A 13,742-nucleotide genomic window follows, 5' to 3' on the forward strand; every position below is an offset into this window, starting at 1 on the left:
GTGTGTGTATATGTGTGTATGTATGTACGTATGTACGTACATACGTACATACACACGTATGTACGTACATACAGAATTCAATCCTTTAACCATCACTTACTATAAGACTCAGTGAATTTAAACAAATATTTTATTTAAGCATGCTTAAAAGTGTGCTGCTGCTCTCTTCAAACTTCAAAAAAATTATATGCTTTAAGAATCCTGCTGGAATTTTGGATGAGTGAAATTTTGGATGTTTGATGTTCTAAAATTTGAAATGTATATTTTCTACTGTGCTTTTGTAGATTGGGGCACCAATGGGAAAATGCTGCTAATGGGCTTATGTTAAGAAATGACTGTAGACAAAATAAATTTTTCATATCATTTTGCTTAAGAACTTAATATGTGTTTTGCACAGAAGAGACACTGAAGAAAGTAACTGAACAAGGTAGTATAGGTAGTCGTCAACTTTTGATCACTGTTGGGAGAGGAGTTTTCATTACAGTACCAGATGATGTGATCATTAAGTGAGTCACTCCTGATTTCACTACCTTTTTTGTCAATGTCTATTGTGAAACAGTGCAGTCCTTAAGTGAGTCCCAATTTATATCTTTTTTATTGCTGCATTTATTAAGTGAAACCCCAGCTTCCCCCATTGATTTTGCTTGTAGAAAACGCCTGGGAACGTCACAAGTCATGAACATGTGACCCTGAGATACTGCAACCATTGTAAATACAGGTCAGGTGCCAAGCACCCAATTTTGATCACATGATTGGGGATGCTGTAAGTGCAAAGACCAATTAATAGTCAGTTTTTTCCAACACTGTCATAACTTCAAGTGATTGTTAAACAAATGGTTGTAAGTCGAGGACTACTTGTACTTCCATGAAAAGCAATTTCAGCCATAGGAAGCTGTGGACCTTGGTCATTAGATTGGTTTTCTTTTCCCCCCCTACAAATAATGATTCTCTGATTAAAAAAACGAAGATTTAAATTTGTTTTTTTCCTAGATTCTATTTAACATTTCACGAGCAGACCTTCACTCATACATTGGCTATTCTTTTTCTTTTATACTCAAGTCTGCTTCAAAGAAGAGTACATTTTCAGAGTATAAAGAGCACAAGAAGGAGAATCCATTCTACCAATATTGCATGTTCTATTAATGGATACATATTTTAATTACTGACTTGTGGGGGAAACACAGAGTAAATCAATGTATAGTGAATAGGCTCATAAAGTATTAAGTGATTTATAATTTGGTTCGGACCTTTGTGGTACAGCCATCAACATACATTTTTCACAATGTGCTTGTGAAAAATGTAAAAATAAATGTAATGTTTACCCTTCCAAAGACTGGACTAAAATCAAAAACAAATCTGTATCTTAAAGCTTTTCCCTTTATATTTTCCATTTTAAGAACCTGGAATGAATTATAAGAAAATGAAGTATTGATTAAATTTCTTCAATTATCAATATAAAACTATTTTGCATTATACGTTTTCCATATTGCTTAATGTGTGTATTCCTTTCATATATTTTCATACACTTTTCCAAGTTTAGTTACGCTATCAACTACTGCATAATATATGGTACCATGTATCATGATTCCTTTGGTGAAAATGTACAATGGCAACATGTAAAATTAATTGGCAGAACTAGTTATTGAATACAAATTAAGTAGCTCCTTTCTCTGTATGTCAATGTCTTTCAATCAGTTACAATTTTAATACCTCCTCCACCATAACCCACTGGAACAGGGTTTTTATTTTGGGAGGGGGAACATGATACAAAGTGTTTGAGGCAAATATCAAGTATGCACTCAGATCTTCCCTTTATTTTATTCTAGACCAGATTCCCAGCTGTTGACTCATAGTTATTCCTTTGCCAATCCTGAATTGGCTTTTGGTAACACCATTTTTTTAGAAATAAAAGAATGCTGGGCCCAAAAGCTTCTTTAGGCACAGCTGGCCAAAATGGGCTACAGATTGTTTGAATACACCATGATGAGAAAAAAAATTGAAATAAAAAATCTAGCAACTAAGAAATATGTAAAATAGGCAATAGCAAGCGAACATAAGTCAGATTGCTTCAGCATTCCTGAGGCAGTGCAAGGAGATCACCACAAAAGAGTTCATATGCCTGAAGCCTGAAAGATCCAGTTATCTTCAAAAGCAGAAATCACTGTACTTAAAACTTTAAACTGTACCTTCTGGCTTGACATGTCATGGAATCTCCAAATCCATTTAACACAACAAATAAACATATTCCTAGTGCAACTACTTCGATTTGTGCACATCTTCAAACCAAGAGAAAGCTTGTAAAAATTCAATGCGGCTTCTCCTTGTGTCGTTCAATTCTTCCCATTATCTGAAATTGTAGAAGGAATGTAGGATCCAGTGTGGGAAAAAGAACAAATCCCAAACCACTAAAAACCTGGAAAGTATAAAATTAAATAAAAAGGAAAGCAGCAGGTGTTGTTTTTTTTACATGCTGTCTCGGTCTCTGATTCCAGTCAATTTCACAAAGCATAAGAAAAATAATCAACTTCTCCTCTGCTTTTTTCACACATTGTTCTGGTTCTAAAACCTGGAATGATTGCACAAACTATACTCTTGACCATTTTGTCTACTGCTCGCTGATGCCATGCTCCCATGCCACCCTTGCTTGCTCCTCTTTTGCACCCGTAGCCGGTTTGGCAATTTTACGATGCAGTGCTCGATATTTTTCATCCTCTTCCAGAATCATCCCTTCTTCATTTGGGTGACGGGAATGATATGGTTTAGGGGGTAGAGCTGGAGGGTCCATAGTGTCCTGAGGAATGACTCCAGACGGAGCGGAGTGGCTTCGGCATGGCTGTGTTTTGAGTGTTTCTAAAACATCAGGTTCTGAGAGACTGTACCTGACAGGGAGATAGGGCGTCTCTAAGTCCTCATCAGTGTTCCACGTCTGGCTCGGGACAGAATCCATGGTGTCTGTTCGAGGAGGGGGCTCGGATGAATGGCCAAAATTACTTTCACTTAGTGAGGAAACGCCACTGCTAGCGCTACCAGAAAGAGTGGAATTGCTTCCATCCAGGCCAGACTGGGGACTTGTGGGGGATGCAGGTATCGGGTGAAGAGGAGACTATTTAAATGGAAAAGCAAAACAAAAGAGACAGGCATACACATATTAGAACATATAAAGAGTTTCGTGTATTCTATGGTGAATACGGTACATTATATTTGTAACAGATTAAAGAGTATTTTTATTTTCAGCTCATTTTATGGTATGATATCCTTGATTTTCAGCTCAATTTTAAAAAAAAGCAATCTCACCTCTAAGCTTCTAAAATGCTACACCTGTTTATGATGGTAGCATTATCCAATCTATATTTTTGTTGAATTGAAAAATCACAAAATGTCAACATTTTTATTAAGTAATATTGAATGAAAAGCACAGTATCTACAGCTGAACAATGTCTTTATAACTGGACCAAGCAAAATATACAAAAAGGCACATGTGTTTTAGAATTTTACAGAATACACTTTAGAACTGAATGGTTAAAAAAGGAATAGACTGTTTCAGAGCCTTTCAATGTTGTTTAAAGACTGAATGTGAATCTTCATTTGGAGTCTAAATTCTTAATTGTTATAAATCTTTCTTCTATATCATATAATTTGGCCCAAAGCAACTTAATTTTAGTTAAATATGTACAATTTGTAGGCAAGACTGCTTTTTGTTTTTAAGGATAATTTCTTGGTGAACTGAATGCAATCTGCATATAAAATAGAACATTCAGCTTTTATTCAAGTATGGAAAACTTCAAATGAATAGGCTTAAGAGGTGCTTTATATTGCATTACTATTTACATATGTATTACATACATACACACAAAGATAGCAAAAGCGGCACACACATTTTCCCCATTTTTTCATTGGCAATATAAAGATGATTCTAACTAGATAAATGCACTTAAGAAGAAAATAAGTTTAAAATGGATTAAGGGGTTATATTTGGAACATTAGGATTTTTGTTGAAATTAAAATAATTAAATATATAAAATAAGAGATTAATGGATATGCAGACTGTTCAGTGTTCTAGTAATAAGACAATTGGATTTGCAAACAAAATCTGAGACAAACCATGTGTTCATACAGTAGAATTAAAGAATCAAAGGTGAAATCAAAGATTTAAGGCAAAACAAAGGGTAAATTCTTTTTTACTTTAGGTATCTAATAAAATGGCTGTTATTAGAAAAAAATAGACTAATAATTTTTGTAGGTTTAAGATTTTTTTTGCTTCTTCCAAACTATTTTCACCTTACAAACCCAAGCCAGCGCCACTGGGATGCCCCGCCTCCAGACTTCTGTTGCCAGCGAAGCGCCCATTTTTGCGCTGCTGGGATTCCCCTGCAGCATCACAAAAACACGGAAGTCTAGAGGTGGGGTTTCGAGGACTTCCGTGTTTTTGTGATGCTGCAATTTTGCTGAGGCTCCCCTTGCTGGAAAACTCAACCTCCGGACTTCCGTTGCCAGCGAAGCACCCGTTTTTGCGCTGCTGGGATTCCCCTGCAGCATCACAAAAACATGGAAGTCTGGAGGTGGGGTTTCCCATGGAGGGGAGCCTCGGCTGGCAAAAGGGGTTTTGGGCTTGCACGCATTAATTGCTTTTCCATTGATTCCTATGGGAAACATTGTTTCGTCTTACAAACTTTTCACCTTACAAATCTCTTCCCGGAACCAATTAAGTTCGTAAGACGAGGTATCACTGTATTGTGTATCACGTCCCTTGATTTTGAAAGCCCAGCTCAGCAGCAAAAATTCATTTTCTTTTCCTAGTACCTATTAAACTGAGAGGAAACTTTAAACTCATCCTCTCACATGGGAGCATGAGCAAAAATTAGACATAATTTATACCAGCTCATTCAAGGTGAACAGCTTATATAAAAGAACAAACAGGAATGTTATTTTTTTACTTTGGAAAATCCTGGTGATATGCTTCACCTTTTACCATTTTATTCTCAAATAACCCAGGAGACCCTTATACAGCTTGCAGAGTTTGTATGTTTCTCTTAAGGATACTGATTTTTGCTTTCTACCTCTCCAAAAACTGGGCAAAACAGGTGTATCTTAAAATTCTAATCTAAGCAATATTAGGATGATACTGGCTAGACAGTTCTGAAATATGACAAAACTTTTACCTTGCGCAGTGTTCGTGCAGGCAGCGCTGGGGGAACGTCATTAAGATGATGGTGGAAGGCATCAAAGTGTAGTAAATAGTGGCCTTATAAGGGAAGTCAGATAGGGCAGAATCACTGACCTGTTCATATTTCTTAATTTGTGCAATACTAGTTAAAGCAAATGTTAACCCTGACAGTTAAAACACTCTCTTTCAGAAATCAGTGTTACTCTGCAAATACAGTCTAATGTTTTTAATAAACATAAAAATGGAAGTAAAAAGTAAAGGCAGCTGAATTTTACCAACAGCTGATATTGTATGAAGATTCCCGTGGCAAGAAAACAGGCTCATTAGCAATCCACATCTGAAATCTCAATCATTTTTTAGTACTTGACTGTCCTTGGAAGGATGATAAAAATTTTAAAGTAATATTTGTTTTCAAAAATAATTTGAGCTCAATATATAATTATACATTAAAACCCACAGCAAGACATCAGACTACCTTACACCAGTGGTTCCCAACCTTTTTTTGGCCATGTCCCACCTAAACATCTCCCCCCATGATATATCATTCTTACTATTCAAAAAGTGAACTCCTACTCACGCGGAGGAAGCCTAAAAGGCCATTAAACTTGGTTTAAACAAGGTTCCAATTGCCCTTACTAAAAATCAAATTGCTCCATGTTGGGAACCACTGCCTCACATCATTTAAAAAACTATGTCCAGTCCCAAAGCACATTCACAGCCCGTTTTAAAGGTTTAGATTAACTGTCAGCCAAGAGAACCAGGAAAATATTTTCCTGCATGAATTTCCTTTCTTTTTAGAGAAGTCATAAAAATGTCTGTGTTGGTCTTCGCGTGATTTATCTGGGCATCCTTGTAGGGTTCTTCTGCAGACCCCCTGACCATTTCCTTACCATGGGTCAGGCTTCGGGGAGGCACTGGTGGGACCAGGATGCTCCCAACATGAGCAGACAGGAATGGCAGGGCCTCTCTGGTTCCGCTGTCCAGACTCCAGCTGCTCGGTGTTGCTGAAACAGCTGAAGGATGGAAACAGATTGTATTTGGATAATAGTCAAATGCAGGATTAATGGGGACTTAACAGGATTGAAGGCTGACATTTTTATTTTCTTCAGTCTCTGGAGTATTTTGGGACTGGCTCCATGCTATTACATACCCTATGAAGATGGGGTAGATGATAGGAAATAATAGTGTGTTTTTAATGAGAGAACAGAACAACTCTGAAACCAGTAACACACACACACGCGCACGCACGCACACACACAAACACACAGAGAGTTTGCTTTGAAAATAAAAATAAAAAAGAAGCAAAAAAAAATTAGGAAAAGAAATAGTAATATGCACAACAGAGCCTGTTACTGTGGAAACAGTGACCACGATATTTCTCATAGCTTCAAATTGTTTTTGAAAACTTTCTCAATAATCATGACACTAAACGAGTATTTCAGCTAATAAAATTTATGCTGAAATTATATTAGATTCCAAGTTAGATCCTTCCTAAAAACCTGCGTTAATAATTATCCAGAAGATTTTTCATTGATTATGTCTGAAGAATAGCTGCTCTGATTGCTAAACAACAAGCACAATTTTAGGCAAAGCTGATAGAGAACAATAGCTAAAGTTTTATACATCAGTGCTTTGTTACTCAAAGGAGAACTTTAGTTGAAAAAGAAAATGACAATTTGCAGTCTTAAAATCTACTCCATTTTCACAACAAGGAGGCATACTCCATTTTTAAATCAAAATATAGTAGTTAATTTCTATTTTAGCAGGTTTTCTGCTCCTGTTATAATCTAAGCTGCTTTTAATAATAATGGCTTCACTTAACAATAGTTTTTCCCCTCCCAATGACTCTCTTAAAAGCCTAATGTATGCTTCCTAAATATTTGCTATATTAATCCTCTACAGAATTTGGAAACACAAAGAGATGGAAGACAATCAGTTTATGAATTGTGAATATTCTACTGTGCTAGTACTGTATATGCCTACTGTAAGTACCAGGCAACCTGGAATGTCATTTTGATGATAGGTGATTTCTGCCAGAATAAAGCTCAATAAAAGGATATCCACCTTGAAAGCCCATATTGTCAAATCCCACAGAGCACCTGCAGCTAATCAAGATTCCAGCAAAATCTGACAGATAAAGCATTTGTTGTGATAACCATACAAAATATCCCTCCCTGGGATATGACAATGCAAGTACAAAAAGTGTGCAGTCACATTTAATCATTTGCTCTCTGCCCAACTCACCCTGCAAATCATTTACAGTTGGGCATTTATTACATGATTTGTTAATATAGATGTTGTGTTTTATATCTTTTTTTGTTTAGGCCATTGTGTATCCCTTTATCACAAAATAAATAAGAAAATGAAAACTTCACAGGTTTCCTTGAATTTCTTCACTATGTCTTTTTCAACTGGTTGGAAAAGCTATTCATTTATTTTGAAAAATCCAATTTGAATTTTTTTTTTGTTTACATGGATTAGTGATGCCTCGTAATTTATTTCCTTAACATTTGGTTCGGGGGATATTATCTTGGTAAAAAAAGTATGATATATAAACTATCTATGATAGAGTGGGATAAGATAATTTTGTCTCAGATAAAATGAAATACTAATAATATCAAGCTTAGAAAGGAAAATTAGTAATTGAACGTGTTGTATAAAACCTAAATAAAATAGAACAGACAATACCTTTTTCAGCAACAGATAGATTAGGATCACTGCAGGGTTTGCATGGTCCAATTACCTGCTGGAATAAGGCTCTCTGGAAATTTGGATGCTAGGAAAGACAAAATGTAATTCAAGACTATTGAAACAAATATTGCACATTACAAAAACAAAATCTTATAATTGGTTAATCAAATGTCCTCTTTGCAGTGAAAGATCTCATTCAGGTTCTTACCATATAACTTATGTTTTAGTTATAAACTGGATTTGCATGTCATGTTCAAGGCAAGTCTCAAATGATTGAATAAGAAATGCATTATCTTAGAAATTCCTGTGGCGACAGCACAGAAAACCTGTGACCAAAGCCTTGAAGATTAATCCTAGTAATCCTAGTGGATTGGCCATATCATAATGTATGAATTAAGGCTGAAGTTGAACCCAAGCAAAAGAAAGATGTGCTTTTTTTCCAGTGAGATTCTCTGCCAACATAACACCGAGATTCTCTGGTGTTATAGCTCAAAGAAATAATAATAATAATAATAATAATAATAATAATAATAATAATATTGTTATTATAATTATTATGTCAATAAAACACAGCAAACGAGATCACTATGCTGGATTGGGTATTTCATCCCCAGTCGGGTGCTTCCCAAGCACCTAGGACTGCGTGATGTAGCGGCGAATTATGTTTGCCGATCCCAGTAAAGCGGCCTTTTGCAATTGACAGATAGAGATTTTGTTAATTCCGATGGTTTTCAAATGTCCGTTGAGATACTTTGACACTGCGCCCAGCGTGCCAAGTACCACTGGGACCACTTTCACTGACTTATGCCAGAGTTGTTGCAGCTCGATTTTTAGATCTTCGTATTTCACTAATTTCTCTAGCTGCTTCTCCTCAATTCTGCTGTCTCCTGGGATTGGGATGTCGATGATCCATACTTTCTTTTTCTCCACGATCACAATGTGTTGTGGTTCCGTCTGAGGCCCCTCCGGGAACGGCTGACCTTCTGTCGGTTTCCAGCTCAGAGGGAGAGGCTGAGGAACAGGAGGTGCAGACAGACGAGGAGGAATCCCAGGCTGAAGAAGAGGGAGGACAGCCAGAGTCCCACCAGGGGGAGCTCTCCTCAGCAAGCAGCCTGGATTCCTTAGAGGAAAGTGCACAAGCCATAATTGATCTGCGACAACGGAGAGCTAATCAGAGACGGAGTCAATTGGCTAAATACTTTCAGCATTAAAGTGGCAGCAGCTGGGTTTGGGTGTGGTGCTCTTGGGAAAGGCTAAAAGGCAGACCCACCCTTCCTGGCTTGTGGAGTTTTATCTTTGAGAGTCGTGGGACCTGACTGTGAACTTTGGCGTCTTGGAATCCTGGTTTGTGCCTTTGCCTATTGAAACCTTGGGGGTGTGTGCCAGCAAGAAGCTTGCTGTATTGTCTGGACATCAGGACCCTGCTGTACTGTATTATATCCTGTCTGTTGGGAAGAACAGGTTTTCCTCTGTGCTTATTTTTTCCAGTTATAAACTACTTTTGGCTTTTACCAGAGTGTCTGGCTGTTTTTTCCAGTTGGTGTTGAGGTCTGGGGGAACCCAGACAGAACACAATGTCTGGTGTGTTATGCTTCAGAATTCGGTCAGTCTGAAGTCGGAAGTCCCACAGTAGTTTTGCTTGCTCATTTTCGACCACTTTTTCAGGCTTATGATCCCATCAATTCTTTGCCACTGGTAAATGGTAGCTCCGGCACAAGTTCCAGTGGATCATCTGTGCCACAGCATCATGTCTATGCTTGTAGTCAGTCTGTGTGATCTTTTTGCAGCAGCTGAGTATGTGATTGTTTCATTTGTTTCTTTGCAGAGTCTGCACTTTGGATCGTCTGTTGATTTTTCAATTCTGGCTTTGACAGGATTTGTTCTAATGGCCTCTTCTTGTGCCGCCAGTATTAGTCTTTCTGTCTCATTTTTGAGTGTTCCATTTGTAATTATTCCAATTATTATTATTATTATTATTATTATTATTATTATTATTATTTAGATTTGTATGCCGCCCCCCTCCGAAGACTCGGATACAGCCCCCATGGGAGCAGATTCATAATTTGAGATCTTCCTTGATTTCAAGATTCAACTGGATGGAGATGGAGGCTATGGTGATGTGGACCTTTGCCAAACATTGGCTGGTGCACCACCAGTGGCTTTTCCTGGAGAGAGAAGACTTTGTGATAGACATTCACTTGTGCTCTGATCGCAAGCCAATTAGATTACAGCAGTGTATTCTACATGGGACTGCCTTTAAAGACTCCAGGAAAATCAGTTGGTTCAATATGCAGCACCCATGTAGTAACTGGCATTAGGTGTCATGTGCACAAATTCATATTGTGTGTGCACCTGGATTGTGAAGCTCTGTTCACAGGTTCTCATGTTCTCCTCCTCTCCCGAATGGACTAGTGTAACCTGCTCTAAATGGGACGCTCCTGAAAAGTATTTGGAAGTTTCAGCTGGTGCAAGATGGAGTAATATGGGCAGTTATGGGTGTCCTGAGAAGGATTCACATTATACTTCTTTCCATGAACTGCACCGGTTGCCAATTTGCTTCTGGATATAATGCAAAGTAGCTTTAAAGTTCTATTTGACATAGGGCCAGGTTATCTGACAGATCAACTCTCCCCAATTCTACCCCTACTTTCTATCCATCAGGTCCATCATCAAGAGACATCTGTATGTCCCATTTGCTAAGGAGTTGAATTTATGGGACTCACGAATTGAGCCCTTTCTACTATGGCATTTACCCTCTGGAACATCATCTCCCACCAATACCTTACGGCCTTTTGGAAAGCCCATAAAATTTTATTTTTTTTCATTTGGCCTGGGAAATCCCTTGGCAGTAGAGTTAGTTGAGTCATGTATAACATCTTCATTAACTCTCCTGAAATCTTGCTTTTACTTACATTAATTATTTAATGATTTTAGCTTGTTTTCATGTTTGACTTTAATAAGTTTTATTGTACATTATCCAAATTCATTTTGTGTGAGACTGATGGCCATATAAATTTGATAAATAAATCATACCTTGCTGCAGTCTCTGAATTAGTAGACAATGGTTTCCAGGAGTAGTTTAAAGCAGTGGTTTAAACTCATAAACTCTAAATGTTTTGAAGCATATGAGCACAGCCTATTTCAATATCAGTATGCATGTGACAGTATAATACATCTATATCTAAATTAGATGCAGCAAGTGATAATATACTTTTGCTGATACATAATGGAATATAGAATTTCTAAATCCTCAATTTATTAAATGATTTCTGAGACATTTGGGGCATTTATTTATTTAATTGCAAAAGTCTTGCCGTTTTCTCACAAATAGGAAACCATGTAATCCCTTTCTTCTATCAGCATTCATTAGATATATGCTTTCGGAAGGATGATCTCTCTTTCTAAACTATTGATGGTAGTTTTAGATGCTAAATAAAAGAAAATAGTTGGTAGTCGTGTTGAAGACAGCTAGTAGGGTGCAAGAGTAATTATGACATGAAGGAACAGAGAGAACCTCAAGCATATCCCTTTTTGGAGAAGGGAGTACCCTCATTTCTAGCAGAAAAATAACTTTTGTTTTTTCCCCTCTAGACATATATTTCTCTAGATTCTGCATTTATTTATTTATTTATTAGATTTCCCTCCCCTACAATCCCAGAGTCAAGTATCACAGTGCTTTGCAAGGAAAACTTCCTATTCTTCCAAGTTCATTTGAACAGTGGCTCTGCTTCACTTTCAAATGACATGGCAAGAATAAGGAAGGAGTGATGACACTGTTTGCTGATTTCTCTCCCACTATACTAATTAGGTCAGAGTTGTGACTGTGGCAAGGATGACAGAGAGGACACTTGTGGGACCTGGCAGAAACACTTCTAATAGTATGGAAGAGTGAAACAAGTCACTGTATATTTTTACAGTCCCAAGACTGGCTTTTAGTAATGTGTGTGTGTGTGTGTATAAAAATAAAAATAATTAAATATTAATCATTTGCCCAAATCAGAAAATTAGATAATTTCCTGCAGATAATTTCTAAAACAACTCTCTCCCTGTATATTGGAAAGTGTTTTTAAGCTAAGTGTGTCACAACTGGTATAATCTAATATAACTCACAGAGAGTTTTTGTAACTTTGTGTAACTCACAAAGATACACATGCATGCACAAACAAACACACACACACTTTTTACCTGCCCATTTTCCATGATAGCTGCAGGATACATAGCACTGCTAGGCCGATCTCGGTGTGCTGGTTGTAGCATCATTAATTCTCGATGATGACGGTATTTATCTGGTAGAGAGGGAGAGCCTGTAAACGAGTTAGAACAATAACGTACACATGACAAAACACAAACGGCTCTCTTTCACTCAGTTACTTCATCTTCCTGAGACATATAACTCACAGACGTTTATACAATTCCAAATATAAGATGGCAATGAGAGATTGACTAATTAGATCGATTCATTAGAGGTGATGAGGAATCTTCCAATGAACAAAGATGACACTTAACACTGGCAGAAATTGACCAACTGAATGAAACCACATCAGACAAGGATATAAGAGTGTAATCTTTAGAGGAATTTGGAAGTTATTTCATAAACATAATATACCCTACATCACAAAATGGCAGAGAATTATGCCATCATTTTTCATCAGGTTATCAAAGGGAGGGAGGGTTGGGTGGATTGAAGGACCACCAAATTAGAGCAGCCAGGCTAATAAGTCAATGAAGGAATTCTATAACTCCATTTTTAATGAAATAAAAATCTTTCTGGTACATCTGCCATCATTAGCCTCAATGGCAGTGTGACTGTCTATCAAGTACACCTGCTTGGGAAACTAGATGCAACAGGAACTTGTGCACTTGGTTGGCCACTCTGAGAACAGATAGCTGGTTGAAATGGGCCAAAGGTCCAATCGAGCAGGTTACTGCTTCTGTTATTAGTTGCCTTTCTACATTTATGTCATTACATTTTTAAATATATGAACATATTTGACTGAATAGGAACGAGAACTACATTTTGAGCTTTGGCAAATATTTTATACATCTCACTTAACCAATATAAAGTCAGGCTATAAGTGAAATAAATTTATTTTCCCAAAAAACTATTAAGGAGTTAAACATTTATTTGAAAATATTAAAACACTGGATTATAGCCAATTCTATCTTTCAGATGGCAGAATGGCATCTACCAGCACAGAAGCCCAATATGGGTTTTATCAATTTGCATATTCTCAAAACTACTCCAGAGGGCTGTCAATATGAAAGCACTGTAAAAGATCCACTTTAATAGAAGTTTGTTGAGAAATTATAGTTTTTCTACTCTTCAAAATATATGTTGAAGTGTATAGCTGGGAAGTTGAAGTGTATAGCTTTTTATTCTCCACTGCACTGCTCAGAGAGTCCAATGTGGGTATTACTTAAGCCTTACTGGCAGGGACTGTGTTAAAAATTAGCATAATTATTATGTCCCGCCCACCACTGCCCCTTCCAGTCAGTTTTAAAACTCAGTCATAGCGTAGGGACTATGAGTTTTGTTCTCTCCAGTTGGAGATAGATTGTTTTAATAAATACATGCCTTTCTTTTCCTTGTAATAATCTTTTCTTCTCTCCTTTTTTATCCCTCTCTACAGGATGAAAACTGGAGTTCCTGGACTGAGAGCCTCTGCCCTCTGGGGTATAGTTCTCCAACTCGTCTCCCCTGAGAAGCCTCTGCTCCCCGGAGCAAGCTTTGCTGACAGGGTGCGCTGGTATGGGGTCCCTGACGCGAGCGATCAAACCCCCCCCTTCCCACCTATGCCAAGATACCTCCTTGGGTGGCCAGCGCGACGCAGCACCTCCAGATCGGTTGCTATCCCAAGTGTGAGGAGTCCCAGCTGCCTCATTCAAT

General features: G+C 37.6%; 1 protein-coding gene across 1 annotated transcript in view; it reads right to left on the reverse strand.

Moving 5' to 3' along the window:
• Positions 1–2,605: 2,605 nt before the first annotated feature.
• The window catches only part of DOCK3 (dedicator of cytokinesis 3), a 167,170-nt gene continuing 156,033 nt past the window's right edge, over positions 2,606–13,742 (reverse strand). The window contains exons 52-56 of the mRNA XM_070736728.1: positions 12,041–12,159; positions 7,853–7,940; positions 6,055–6,177; positions 5,160–5,242; positions 2,606–3,103 (exon numbers count right to left, since the gene is read on the reverse strand). Of these exons, the coding sequence (XP_070592829.1) occupies positions 2,606–3,103; positions 5,160–5,242; positions 6,055–6,177; positions 7,853–7,940; positions 12,041–12,159 (911 nt within the window). The remainder of the gene's footprint in view (positions 3,104–5,159; positions 5,243–6,054; positions 6,178–7,852; positions 7,941–12,040; positions 12,160–13,742) is intronic.

Source organism: Erythrolamprus reginae, chromosome 2 (assembly GCF_031021105.1).
Source record: "Erythrolamprus reginae isolate rEryReg1 chromosome 2, rEryReg1.hap1, whole genome shotgun sequence".
Classification (NCBI taxonomy): Eukaryota; Metazoa; Chordata; class Lepidosauria; order Squamata; family Dipsadidae; genus Erythrolamprus; species Erythrolamprus reginae.